Source organism: Camelus ferus, chromosome 13, assembly GCF_009834535.1.
Source record: "Camelus ferus isolate YT-003-E chromosome 13, BCGSAC_Cfer_1.0, whole genome shotgun sequence".
NCBI lineage: Eukaryota > Metazoa > Chordata > Mammalia > Artiodactyla > Camelidae > Camelus > Camelus ferus.
Window position 1 is genome coordinate 39405904 of NC_045708.1, and position 14745 is coordinate 39420648.

A 14745-nucleotide genomic window follows, 5' to 3' on the forward strand; every position below is an offset into this window, starting at 1 on the left:
GTCTCTATGAGAATCAAGAACCCTGATAGAAATAAAGAAGTTGGCAGGAGGAACACGTTTTCTGGGAAGGAGATTCAGCTGAGACATGCTGCGTTACAGGTGTCCTGTAAGTGGTAGGGTATATAGATAGTGAACAAGCTTGGGGCAGGAAGTGTAGGTATGCGGCTGTTTCAGTCTCAGGCTGGGGTGTCCACATCTCCTGGCTCTTCCCTTGCCTTGCACTGAGTTGAACCCTGCAAGCAACGTTTCCCAGCCTCCCTTGTCACAGTGTTCCAGCTGCTTCAGCCAATGGGAGGCACTGGCAGGAGCATGGTGGGTGGGAGAAGGGGAGAGGCAGGGTATTTTGTCATCTCTGCCTCAGGGAGCGTGTTTAGCAACGAATGGCTCTGTTTCTCAGTGGCTCTGGCTCCCACCATGTGCCCAGGAACCTGGGCTCTGGTATCCCTGACTCCTGCCCATTTGTCTTCTCAGCTCATCCATCGCTGTGGAGCCACTTCTCTGGAATAAATTCCCTGTTTTAAACACTTAGCATGGTTTCTTACTTTTCTGGTTGAACGCTGACTGATCCAGGAGCCAACAGCATTGATGCCATAATTAAAGCAAGGAATGTGGAAGAAACCCCAGGTGAGAGCTATGAGACCCAAAGCCAGAATCCCAGGGGACACAGATGTAGGGAGTGGGGCGGGGCGGGGGGAACACAGGAGAAAAAGAGTCTGGGGCGGGGAGAGAACCAGCAGAGTGAAGTGCCCCAGAAGCCGAGGGAGGAAAAAGTCTTAAGTTTGGAGCATCACAAAGCAGATGCTCCAGAGAAGGCAGAGAATGAAGATGGAGGACAAGACTTTCAACTGAGCAATGTCCTCAGAGGCAGAGCCTCAGTGGAGAGGAGGTGACAGAGATCAGAGTGTTTAAGCAAAGGGCAGGGAGTGAGGAGGAGGAGGCCAGAGTAAGAATATGACTCATTTCTTCAGCAAATACTTACTGAAGACCTTGGGTACCAGGTATGCAAAGATGAATAAGACATCTCTGTTCTTACAGCAGTCTCAGTTTAATGAGGGAAATAGTCAAGTAACTGGAAATTTATAGCACACTGTCATAAAGTTCTGATCTATGCAGCAAGAGCAAAGGAGAAAGTCTTGATCTAGCTATTGGGAGGGGATCCTGGAGGACTTCCTAGAGAAGATACCCTTGGGCTTTGACAAATAAGTAGGAGTCATGCAGGTGAAATGAAGGAGGAATGGGAGGGAAACAGCATTCTGGATGGAAGGAACAGCATGAGAAAAAGCACAGAGGCAAGACACATCACTGTGAGTTTGGGGAAAACAGTGTGTTGCTAAAGCAGCAACTAATTGTGTAGGAGGAAATGGTACGTGAGACTGGGGGACGATTCCAGTGGTATAATAAACTAGAAACATCAGTGAGAGCCAGAAGGCAGTGGGATATTAACTTTAATATGCTAAAATAAAATAACAGATATTCTCGAATGCTACATGCAGTGAAAATATTTTCAAGAATGAAGATAAAATATATTTTTTTGTAAACAAAAACTAAAAGAGCTTATCACTAGTAAACTCTTATTAAGGAATTTTTAAAGGCTATTCTTTAGGCAGAAGGAAATTGATCCCAGATGGAAGGTCTGAGATTGAATTTATTTTTTCTTTGGCTGGGGGAAGGTTATTTAGGTTTATTTATTTATTTTTTAATGGAAGTTCTGGGGATTGAACCCAGGACCTTGTGTGTGCTAAGCATGCACCCTCCTCTCCTGAGATTGAATTTAAAAGAATGAATGAACCAAACTTGGGTCTGCTTGCCTGCATGCAGTAAAACCAATCTACTGACACCAGGTTGTGGTGCGGGAAAGTGTAGTGTGTATTGCAGGGCATCCAGCAAAGAGTCCAGGCAACTAGTGCTTAAAAGACTCCAGCTCCCTGATGGTTTTCAGGGAAAGGTTTTTAAAGACAGGATGAGGGACGGGGATTGTGGAGAGTGTGATCAGCTCGCCGACATTCTTCTGATTAGTGGTGAGGTCTTCAAGAGTCAACCTCCTCAACCTTCTGGTTCCAACCGGTCTGGGGTCCGTGTGCTTGTGGGCAGCACACAGTTAACTTCTTTCACCTGGTGGGAGTTTCAGTATCTGCAAAACAGCTCAAAGGCTATGGCTCAGAATATTATTTATAGCCCTTGCGGAGGAACTAAAGGTCCTGGACTTTGTTTAATGGCTAAACTATTATTATTTTGTCTTGTTTGACTGTTTCCCTTTGCCTCTGCACATTCTCACTTCTCTGCTTAAATTTATTCTTTGGAACTTGGGGAAGGCCTAGAAGGGTAAAGTTTTTTTGGCAAACAAGAGGCAGGTGGAGGACATGGTGGGGTGGGGTGTGGGGGGAGGCAGTCTGTCCTGGGAAGGCCCTATAGGGTCCTGCTCAGTTACATGATCAGCCAAAATATTAGTGAGATATTGGTTAAATCTAACAAACCCTGATTGAATAAAACAATGATATTTAATGGGTAGGATTTAAAAAACAGAACAGGACTAAAATAAAGGATAACGATAGTATATAAGTTGGCTGATTAGGGTTAAAAGCTTCTAAGGTCCTGAGTCTTGTTTTTTTATTTTTCTGAAGGAGGATAATGTATTACTTTACTTCATTTTACTTTTTTAGTAATAATAAATTAGTAATAATTAATAGTATTACTTAATTTTAGATTTTTCTATGTAAAGTATGCATGTTAGAATGGCTAGAGTGACCCCAAGGAATAGACATAGAATATGTAAATTCCATACAAAAAAAGGGGGATAAAAGGAGAGAAGGAAGATAAATTCAGTAATTTTAAAGAAGAGAAGAAAGGAGAAAAATAAGATACAAATTAAAAAGGAGAGATACTACTTCTGGCAATGGCAAGGTAGCTCCTATCAGACCAACCCTCCTAGAGATAACAATTATGAACTCTGGACAGATTATAAAGAACAATTACCTGAAAACTCTGGAAAGACATTGGAGGCAGGAATTGACTAGAGGAGAGCCAACATTTAGAAGAAGGAACAGCTACCACGTGCAAAAAATATGTAAAACCTCACAAACTTAGTATCGACCCAAAGAAGCCAGAACCCAAAGTCTGCGCTGTATAATTCCATTTATATAAAATACAGAAACAGGTACATCTAAACAGTGGTGTTAGAAGTCAGGATAGTGGTCACCCTTGGTGGGGAGGATAGCGGCTGGAAGTTTTCTGGGGTCCTGGTAAGGTTCCATATCTAGATCTGGGTGCCAGTTACATGGTGCACTCCCTTGGTGAAGATTCAACAAAATTGACATGACATATGCAATTTTCTGTATGTATATAGTGCTTTAGTACACATTTTAAAAATTGAAAAAGGAGCAGAAACAAGGAGGACAGGCAGGAAAAAGGTAAATTGTGCAGGGGTCTCAATGCCGGACCAAGGAGAATTGATGTGACCTTGTGGGCAGTGGAAGGGATTAAGGGGAAAATGAATTGTCAGAGACGCTCCCTGGCTGCAGGACAGAGGTGGCTAGCAGAGGGGAGAGCCTGCCCTGTGGGACATTTTTGAGAAAACTAGCCGGGATCTGGGTTTGTGAAGTTGAGGACCTCAGCCAGGACATAGGGTGTGGAGTTGGAGGGATAGGACCGATGCAGAGGCAGAAGTACTTGGTGATTAATTGAGTGCATTATTGGGGAGGAGAAGGAGGAGGCAAAAATGATTCTTGTCACTGTGGCTAAAGAGCAAGTGAAGGGCTGCAGGGAAGGAAGCAGGTTTGCTGGGAGGATGCTTACTCAGGCAGAGAAAGCTCGGCCACGTTGGGAGGCTGTGGGAAGAAGCAGGTGGAGGAGCAGCTCTAGACTCAGGTCCCTAAGCAGCCGAGGCAGAGGGAGGTGCAGGGCCAGGAGCAAGGAAGGCAGGGGCGTGGAGGTGAGGGCAGAAAAGGCGAGACCCAAAGTGGACAGAAGGGAATCCACCATCCAGGGCTGACACACCCAGGGTGGGAACTGCATGTGACTGAGCATGTTTCTGGGCACAGCTCAGAACATCACGTGACGTACACAGACTCTGCTGGGATTAATGATCTGGGTGAGCGGGAATACAACTTAGTGGACAGTTCCTCTACTGTTTTGAAGTTTGAAGTCCCTGATAATCTTAATTAGCTTAGTTATTGCTCAACAGCTTTTCTTTAGGAATAATAGCGTTGTCTTCATTGCCTTTTCACAGAATTCAGGTTTCACTTTCTGGGTCTCCTGGTCCAGCCCGCATTTCCACCCTGCTCTACACTGTCATCTGTGCCTGAGGAGGCAGGGTGGAGCAGGGAAAAGACAAAGGACAGAGGCAGTGTCCTAGCTCATGACCAGGGGCCAATCTTTTCCCTCTGTGGGTCCCGGTTTCCTCATCACTGGCTGGCTGACTACCCACAGGGTTCCATCTCACATCTGTTGTGCCCCAAATCTGCAGTGTTCTTCTGAACCAGTCTGTCACCCAAGATAAACGGAGGCATAAGGTCACAGGGTGAGGGGCTTTTATGGGGAAGTTTGAATGCCAGGCAAGGTGGTCAGTTTTTGTTTGAGCGAGGTCATTTCTAGGTAGTGGTGGAGGGTCTGAAGATAGCTCCTTCTTTGAAAGGAGACCTCTGTTGATGAAAAATTAATCAGCCAATCTAAGTAAGAAAGAAACTTTTATTTGAGCCAAATCTGAGGATTATAACCCAGGAAGAGCATCTCAGAAAGCTCTGAGAACTGTTTCGCCAGTTAGAAATCAAGGCAGAGTTTTTTGAGACAGAGGGCTGTACATCAAATGACGAATTATTGACGGTTTACATAATTCAGAGCTAAGCGTCATCCTGGTGGGTCATGTGACCTCTTACAAACTCAGGAAGGCTTGTTATCTTTTAAGGAGTTGTCTTGTTGATTCTAGGAGGACATCAGTGCTCTTTATGGTTGAGCAGGGTTTCCTGCTGATGCGGGAGGTTTGGTCGATGCCTAATGCAGAGACACAGTGCAGTGTGGGGAGAGAGGAGGCCAGAGGGCAGAGAAGAACTTTTTATGTTTAAATTTTTCTTGTCTTGCCATAAAATGTGAATTCTATTTCACACTTCTCTGCTTCTTCCCACTGTGTAGGCTTGAGAAGGAGCCTCACTGGCTGGGAATTCTAAGCCATGGTGACCTCACAAAGACCCCAGTGCTGGCCTGAGCCGGGGGGAGCCTAGGTAAGCAGAGGGGTGGCTCTGGGAAAGTCCCAGGGGTGGGGGCAGCCTTCGCAGCCTCCACAGGGTAGTTACCACCTTGACCCCACCCCCCTGGGTAAAAGTCTCCCCGCTCTCTGTAATTCTACAGTCAGAACTTCATACCTTTGACTTAAGGCTGACTTTTCTGGTACCATGTGGATGCTTCAGGTGGAGGTAACACCCTGAACTTTACATCAGCAGCTTAAGGCTCCTGGAGAAAGAGTTTAGGGTATCAAGATCTGGGAATGTGGTGGGTGGGAGTCTGGGGGAGTTGAGAGGAAATAAAGTAAGACACAGGGAGAGACAATCATAGACTGTGAGGCAGAGGAGGCAGAGAACCTGGAAGCCAGATTTGGTCTTTCCCTCAAGGCCCCCACCCTGCCCTTGCCCGGGGAAGGAAAGGACAGAGAGGATGACTGACTGAGGGACCCCAGGGGGCCAGATGACATGATCATCACTATGTGCATTATCCCATCTTCGTCCTACACCTACTTGTGGACTTGTGCATGGTGGCTGGGCATCAGGAGAGGTGCGCTGTTTCACTGGACTTTCCTCCAGGGTAGAAGCCAAAGAGTGGCAGAAGGAATGGGGAATGAGAAACAGGAAGACATGACTTCACTGAGTGGTTCTTACCTCGGGAATCTCTGGGGTCCTGTAGGGAAAACTGTGAGATACGAATACCTGGTTTTGAATCCTTCCTCTGCCGCTTGCAAAAATTGCTTTAGATCCTTAAGCAGTTTGCATTAACATGCCAGTAAATGAGGATAATGATACCTATCTTGAAGAGTTGTCATCCACGAACATTCTCTGAACCTTCCCTAGGCACTGTGCCCTGCACTAGGAAAACAGGGGTAACAGACACTTCACCAAGCTCATTATCTAAAGTGGAGACATAAAAGTAAACAGATTAATTCTCTGATACAGGGTGATCATATGAGGTAGGCACCTCGCCCACATTTGAGGGTCCCAGGAAGACTTCCTGGAAGAAGAGACACCTAAGTTGGCATCTCAGTGTGACTCAGTGTTAGTCAAGGGGAGTGATGGAGGTTTAGGTGGGTAATCTTGGGGAAGTTTACACAGAGAGAAAGAGTATTATAAAGGTTCTGCAAGAGGAAGGCCAGCATATCTGAAGTACTAGGAAGAGTTGAAAGTGGTTCAAGCAGAGGGCTGGGGAAGGGACTGGATGTAGCTAGAGAGATGGAGGGGCAAGGCCTGTGTGCTGAGGGTCCTGGTAAAAGGAACACAGACATCAGACTGCAGACGCTGTCTCCCCTTGTGGACTGTCCACCAGCTATGTGATAATCACTTCGGGGAGGAGTGGTGGTGGTAGAGCTTGAGAAAGGCTGATTTCTGGGCCCGCTGAGAGCTGCAAAGTGGAATTTCAGAGTGAGGCCTGGGAATCTGTCTTTTGAAAAAATATAAGCTCTACCCACACCCCATAGTCTAAAAAGCCATAAGAAATCACAGAACGGTTCTAAGAGGGGAATGGCAATGTTGAATTTGCATGCATTTTTCCTTCATCTAAGAGGATCTTTATTTCCCCTTCATCCCTGAAGAATAGTTTTGCCAGATGTAGAATTTATGGTTGACAGTTCTTTTCTTTCAACACTTGAAAAATTCGTGCCACTTCTTTCTGGCCTCTGTGGCTTCAGACAAGAAATCAACTGTCACTCGAATTGGTGTTCTCCTATAGGCAACGCTCTCTGGTGGCTTTGAAGATATTTTTCTCATTGTCTTTAGTTTTCAGAAGTTTAAACACGATGTGTTATAGTATGGATTTCTTTGAGTTTTTTTCCATTTGGGGTTTTCTCAGCTTCCTGAATCTGTATGTTTATATCTTAAGTCTGGGAAGTTTTCAGCTATTACTACTTTGAATATTTTTCAGCGCTTTTTCTCATCTCCTGGAACTCTGATGATATGAATGTTAGGTATTTTGTTTTGTTCCATAGATTACTGAGGATCTGTTCATTTTGTTTCAGTCTATTTTATCTTTTTTTTTCAGGTTAAGTAAATTTTCTTAGTCTGTCCTCAAGCTCATTGATTCTATCCTCTGTTATCTCTACTTTACTATTTAAAAAAATTTATTTTATTTGGGGGAAGGTAATTAGGTTTAGTTATTTATTTATTTTTAGAGGAGGTACTGGGGATTGAACCTAGGACCTTGTGCATGCTAAACATGGACTCAACCGCTTGAGCTACACCCTCCCCCTCTTCCACTTTACTATTGAGCTCATCCAGCAAGTCATAAAATTTTTTTCAGTTATCGAGCTTTTAAAATAGTTTCTATTTAGATTCTGGTTATTGTACTTTTAAATAACTTTGATTTCTTTGTTGCAAAGTTCTGATTTTTCATTGGCTTCAAGAAGATTTGTTATTGCTTGTTGAGGCATTTTTGTGATGACTGCTTTTAAAATCCTTGTCGCAAATTCTGACATCTGATTCATCTCAAGGTTGGCGTCAGTTATCTTTTCTCAGGATGAGATTGTCTTAGTTTTTGGTATGACAAGTGATTTTTAAAAATTGTATCCTTGACATTTGGATATTACACCAAGAGATTCTTGAGCCTATTTAAATCTTCTGTTTTCGCAGGCAGTTAACCTGTTAAGGTTTAGTGTGTAGCTTCTGGCCTACTTCTGTGGACATAGTTCCAATGATCATTTTCAGAGCAGTAGTGTGCTTTGTCTTCTGGCACCACTGAAGAATCTGTTTATTCCTGCGGGTGTTGCCTATAGGGGAATAAGGTCCTTCTCTGAGCCAACTGTTGTCACTGGGAGGCCAGGAGCTGTGGGCCCTAGTAAGTTTTCTGCCACTGAGTGGAGGGCCCAGGATGCAGGGCTCTGCTGACGCTGCCACGGCAGGTGGATTGGACTGCCACTGCCCTGGGTATGGAGTAGGGACTGGGGCTCCCCCTTGCAGCTCCCTCTCTGTTGGGCTTCCCCTTTTCTGGCCCTTTGGCCAGAGAGAGCAGGCTCTCCTTTTCTTTTGTGTGTGTGTATATGCTCTTGGCAGATCTGTGTTGCAAGCCTCTCTGGTACCCAGTCTGGGATACACGGATGATAAAAAGAAAACCCTGATGAACTCACTAGAGTCATCATTCTTCCAGTCCTGAGATTCTTAGTAAGACTGCTGCCTTCTTTCTAGCTTTCAGAATCCTTTTATGGTTATCTGCTGAACTATTTCCAGGATTTTGAGTTGTGTTTCAAAAGAAGGAGCATGGAAAAGTGGGTCTATGTCCTCTTGTCGGTTACATGCCTTAAAAAAAAAATTGTGGTACAATACACCCAGCATAAAATTGACTATTAGTGACACTTAGTACCATTACTAACCGTCACAGTTAACTGGTTTCAGAACATTGTTGTCATTCCAAAAGGAAACCCTGTACCTATTAAGTAGTCACTTCCCATTCTTCCTTTCCCCTGCCCCTGACAACCTTTTTCTGTCTGCTTTAATCTACCTAGATTTATATTCGTCTAGACATTCCATATAAATGGAATCATACAATGTGTAGCCTTTCAGGTCTGGATTATTTCACTTAGCATAATATTTTCAAAGTTTATCCATATTTAACATGCATCCGTAGTCAATTCTTTTTATGGCTGAAAAACATTTCATTGTATCGATATACCACATTTTGTTTATCCTTTCCCCAGCTGATGGACAGTTTGGCTGCTTCCACCTTTGGTTCCTGTGAATTCTGCTGCTGTTAAGATCTGTGTACAAGTTTTGGTTGGAAAATCAATTTTCATCCTTTTGGGTACATACATAGACGTGAAATTGCTGCATTATATGGTCATTCTATGTTTAGTGACTTGAATAGCTACCAAATTGGATTTTACAGAGGTTACACCATTTTACATCCCCACCTGCAGTGTTTGAGGGCCCCAGTTTCTCTACATTCTTGTCAACACTTGTTATTTTCCATTTCTTATTTCCATACTTATTGTAGGGGGTGTGAGGTGGTATCTTATTGTGATTTTGATTTGCATTTCCCTAATGACTAATGATGCTGAGCATATTTTTGTGTACTTATTGGCTATTTGTATATCTTCTTTAGAGAGGTGTGCTGCTCAAGTTGTTTGCCCATTTTAAAATTGGATTGTTTGTCTTTTGTTGTTGAATTGTAAGAATTCTTTATATATTCTAGGTAATAGAGTCTTATCAGATATATGATTTACAAATATTTTCTCCCATTCTGTAGGTCATCTTTTTACTTCCTAATAGTGTCTTTTGAGGCAGAAGTTTTTAAATTTTGCTGATGTCTAATTTATCTATTTTTTTCTTCTCGTGCTTTTGGTGTCTTTTCTAAGAAACTATTGCCAAATCCAAGGTCATAAAGATTTGCTCCTATGTTTTCTTCTGAGTGTTTTGTAATTTTTGCTCTTATATTTAGGTCTTTAATCCATTTTGAGTTAATTTTGGTATCTAGTGTGAGGCAGGGGTCTGACTTTATTCTTTTGCATGTTGATTTCCAGTTGTCCCACCACCATTTGTTGAAGAGCCTTGAAATTTCAAATTTCATTAGCTTCAGGGTAAAATCACCTCTGGTGGCGGTGGAAGGTGAACGCTTCCTTCTGAGACAGGATGCAAAGCTGTGCATGAACTACTTGCTCGGAGATGAAGGCAGCTCCCACTGGGTTTGAGCTCCTCACTCTTCTCTGCCCACAGTGCCCAGAGAGTAGTAGACAAGTAGCTACCATTCAGAGAAGAAATTCAGTGGGTCATGTGCTCCGTACCAGTGAAACTACACTGTGGGTGACAGGCTTCATGCTCCCCATGTTAGCAATGAGGAGGATGAGAACCACAGGGGGAAAGTCTCTTGCCCAAGTTCACTAACACCAGTAAGAGGATGAGTGGGGATTTGAACCTGGAATGACATGACTCCAAATCTGTGGCTTTTCCAAAGCCACACTATAAAGATGCACAACAACATTTATGGGGTGAATAAATGATTTAGTGAGTGAGTGAGTGCATGAATGAATAATGAATAAGTGATGAAATGAACTAGTGACAGAATGGATGAGTGAATGAAGAAACGATACAAAGATGAAATAACAAGCTCATTTATTGAACATTTGCTGTGTGCCAGGTACTGTGCTAGACTCTTATGGGTCATATTGTCTAGTGGGGAAACCAGATACTATGTGCCAAGAAAGGGGAAATGGACAAGATGCCCTGGGAACTTACAAGTGGACCTTACCTGTTGGGGGCACTTGTAAGGCTTGTAATTTATAAGCTGAAATCTGAAAGGGTGAAGCCATAGGTGTTACCCAGGGAACGAGGCTGGAGAAGGGGGTGCCCAACCCATGGAAGGCCAGATGTAACCTGGGAGCCTGGCTCTTTGGAGAAATTCAAAGGAGTTGAGGGATGTTGGAATGGAGGGGCCAGGGACAGGGCATGTAGAGGGGCAAGAAGGGTGAAAAAGGAGTTGGGGCCAGACACAGAAGGGCCTTTTAGGTCCTGCTAAGGATTGGTGATACTGTCCTGAAGACAATGGGACGTGTTGGTGGGTAGGCAGATGGGTGGCATAAAGAGATGATCTTGGCTGTCTTGAGAGCCAGTGGCGTGGGTAATCTTCCTCTCCTTGACCTTCACTTCCTTAAGTATATAATGGAGTAATCATATCTAACTTCTAGGACTGTGTGTGTGTGTGTGTGTGTGTTTGTGTGGCATTTGGTTGTCAGATGTGCATGCCTGGCCTGTAGACTTTGTTCAGTAAGTACTGAAAAAGCTACTCTTGCTTGACTTGGTCTCTTTTGCATCTCCTCCCAGGGGCCAACTCCTGCTTAAGAACACCATGCATGCAGGTGAGCTGTCCCTACAATTCCCTTAGGGAGGGTAGTCCAGGGGCAGGGGTAGGGTAGGGTGGGGGGACTGGGAAGTTCACCCAGCAGTCAGATTGCTGGGTTGAGGCAGGCTCTGTTTTGGATGATTGCCCCAGGTTCTCCTCCACATAGCCTGCTTCACCCAGAGCAAACTGTTAAGGGCAGTGGGCAGCTCTGCCGAGGTTGTTTTGGGAATCTAGTGCCCCAGCCATTTGCCGAGTAGTTCTGGCAACTTAGGGGTTGGCTGGAAGTAGGGTAAGTAAGGCAGCTCCTCCTTCCCTGGGAGAGGTTCCTTGTTTGTCCAGTATTTGTGGACTTCTTACCATGGACTTGGCCTTGTGCTAGCTGCTGGGGATGCCCCAAGGACTAAAGTATGCACAGTTCTTGCCAGTGGGGAGCTCATTTCTAGCAGGGGCTGGACCACTAAATGAGCCCTTGGAATAAAGTGCAATGAGTCATTTGCTGGGAGGAGTGAGAATGGCAAGCACACAATACATGGAGGTTCCAGGCCAAGGGAACCGCATTTAAGGGCTGTAAGCCGAGAGGGAACAGGGTGTGGTCAGAGACGGGAAACACAGGGGATGTGGTGGGGGATTGCCGGTAGGATGGGGCTGGAAAGGGGGGCTGGGCATGGTCATGGATGACCTCGTAAGTCACCCCAGGGCCTTCCTTCATCATAAGGATGGTGGGGAGCCATGGAAAGGTTGCAGGTGAGGCATGCCTGAATTTGCCTTTTCTCCCCTTAAGGAGCACTGCAGAGAGCTCAACAGTTGGCTATTGGAGAGAAGGGGGCAGGGGCATTGAGAGAACACCAGACCAGGCATGGCCCTGAGTCCAAGGGCTAGTCTGGTCCTCCAGGAAGACTCCAAGATGACAACAAGTCTCAGTTCCACTGGGGCCCCAGGTTTAGGCTCTGGCACCAACTCTGGGCCCAGCCCAGACACGGACCTTGTTCCTGTCTTGAATCCATCCCTGAGTCCTGGCTTGGCTCTTGTCCCAGACCTTAATCTGGGTGTTGTCTCAGAGGAGGAGCCTGGCCTGGTGTCCAATAACACCCCAAGAACTGAGGACAGCAAGGCCGTGGCTCCAGCCTCCCTCCAGATCACTGCTGCCCACTCTGGTGAAGTCCTGGGCCCGGATTCCAATCATATCTCGAAGCCTAACTCACAGGAGTCCCTGTGTCCAGCCTCAAACCTCGTTCTGAGCCCTGGCTCTATGGAGGCCCAGGATCTGAGCTCAAGGAACCACTCTGGGCCAGATTCTGAGGATGCCTTCAATTCCTTCTCAAACAAGATTTTTGATTTGGGTCAGAGTAACTCCAATCCTTCCAGGCCTGAATCAAACCCATTTAGAAGGCCTTATTCAAGAGAAACCCTCATTCTAGGCCACAGCATCTCCAGGCCAGGCTCAAAAGCCCTCCTTATTCCAGCCTCAAATGCCTTCCCAGATCCTGACTCCAATCAGCTGCTCAGTGTGGGCTCAAGAAACAACTCCAAGGTGGACCTGAATGCGGCTCCAAGTTCTCATGGTTCCCTAATCTCTGACATGAACGAGACCATCACTTTGGTTTCACATAACATCTCTGGATCTGTTTCAAAAAGAGCCTTTGGTGCAGCCTGGAACACGAGTTCCAAGGGAGCCATCAACGTGGCTTCAAGTGGCAATCCCAGGTCCAATTTGAACATGACCATCACTCAGGCTTCATGCTTGAGCCTGGTTCCCGGTTCCAGTGATGCTGTCAGCCTGCACTCCAGCACTCACAGACCCAGTTCCACCCTTTCTCCACCCTCGTGCATGACACTGATCCTGGGCTCCAATGAGACTGTGAGCCTGGACTCCAGCCTCATCTTCAGCGACACATCCACCCTGACACTGAGCAGCCAGCATGAGTATGCTGAGGACAGCATCCACACCGTGACCCTGGAGGAGAATCTGGGGAGTTGGAGTGAGCTGGCCAGTGTCGAGGTGGGCCAGTTCCCACTGGAATCCCCGACCTGCGACACTGCAAACAAGGACTCCATGGCCTTCCAAAGCATCCCTCAGGGTGAGTAAGGCCAGAGGGACAGCCCCAGAGAGGACACTGACCCAGACAATCTCTATTCAGACTTGTAGGGCAAGGAGGAGAGAGGAAGGGGGAAAGGAAGGGAGCAGCATGCAATAGATAACACATGATATATTAATTATACACAAACGATCTAGTGCTCAGCCTCTGCTTGCTGTGTGACTTGGGACAAGTTACTTCATCTCTCTGAGCTTCAATTTTCTTAACTGTAATATAGTATCTCCATATCATAATACTTTTATTCTGTCCAAATTCCAAGTCAACCGGCTAACTATACCTTCCTTTCTTTCTTGATAAATTTCAGCCCTAGCTTCTCAGGTCAAAGTTTGATGGGTGGAACAGGCAGGCTTGAGGTTCAGCATGCCTCTATTGATTTTTCTGAGATCCCCACCAAAGTGAAGCCCTGGGGTCCTATCTGGAATCTGTCTCTTACTTCTGATGACTGGGGATGATCTGTAAATTCATCCCCCATCAGTTTTTGATGTTGTAAAGATCTCCTTATTTATATCTCCAAACATTGTTGTTTGTTTGTACATCAATACCATATTGCGATTTAAAAAATTTACTATGGCTTTGCAGATATGCATTCATATCTGATAGCATGAGAATACCTCTTTAAAGTTCTCAGAATAATTCTACACCATGCCCTGGAGGCTATTAGAACACCCTCATTCTTCCATGTACATTTAAAAATATACTTGTCTAGGTCCTCAAAAAAATCTTTCTGGCATTTTTATTAAAATATTATTAATTTATCCATCTATTCAAGTTTCACTTTATATAGGATTTATCCTTTACTAGAATTTAAAAAATCCTCCATAAAAGACTAGTACAATTTTGGATTGGTGGATTCCTGGGTGCTTTAGAGTTTTTATTGCTACCATGAATCATACCTTATTTTCTAATACAATTCTTATTTTGTACTGATGATGTAGAGGAACTTTGTTTATTTAAGTTGACCTTTCTTTTAAAAAACAGTTTTGAGGCAAAATTTACGTATCATAAAAGTTACTCACTTAAAGCATACAATTTAATGGTTTTAAAATATACACAGAATTGTGCAAACATTACCACAATCAATTTTAGAACATTTTCATCATCCCAGAAAGAAAACCCACATGCCCCCCACACACATGCCCCCCAATCTTAGTCAACTACTTAATCTACTTTCTGTCTCTATAGATTTGCCTCTTTTGGAGATTTTGTATGAATGGAATCATGCAGTATGTGGTCCTTTTTTTGATTGGCTTCTTTCATTCAGCATAATGTTTTCAGCATTCATTCATATTATAACATTTGTCATGTACCCCATTACTTTTTATGACTAAATAATATCCTGCTGTATGGATATACTGCATTTGTTTTATCCATTCATCATTTGATGGGCATTTAGGTTGTTTCTAGCTTTTGGCTATTTTGAATAATGCTACTATGAACTTTCATGAACAAGGTTTTGAATGGGTATGTTTTCATTTATCTTTGGTATATACTTAGGTGTAGAATTGCTAGGTCGTATGATAACTCTACATTTAATTATTTCAGGGACTGTCAGAATGCTTTCCAAAGTGGCTAAACTGTTTCACACTCCCCACTGGCAATGTATGAAGATTCTGATTTTTCCACATTCTCA

At 44.4% G+C, this 14745-nt stretch overlaps 1 protein-coding gene across 6 annotated transcripts in view; it reads left to right on the plus strand.

The window, feature by feature from the left end:
• The first annotated feature begins 564 nt into the window (after positions 1-564).
• Positions 565-14745, plus strand: part of MROH7 (maestro heat like repeat family member 7) — a 55471-nt gene continuing 41290 nt past the window's right edge. For 5 of the 6 annotated variants that reach the window (XR_004325033.1, XM_032494338.1, XM_032494341.1 and 2 more), the window contains exons 1-4: positions 565-624; positions 5125-5213; positions 11001-11035; positions 11801-13097. Coding sequence is in view for 5 of the 6 variants with exons in the window: in XM_032494338.1 (XP_032350229.1) it covers positions 11876-13097 (1222 nt within the window). In the remaining variant the exon portion in view is untranslated. The remainder of the gene's footprint in view (positions 625-5124; positions 5214-11000; positions 11036-11800; positions 13098-14745) is intronic. The other variant, XM_032494339.1, reaches the window with a different exon arrangement.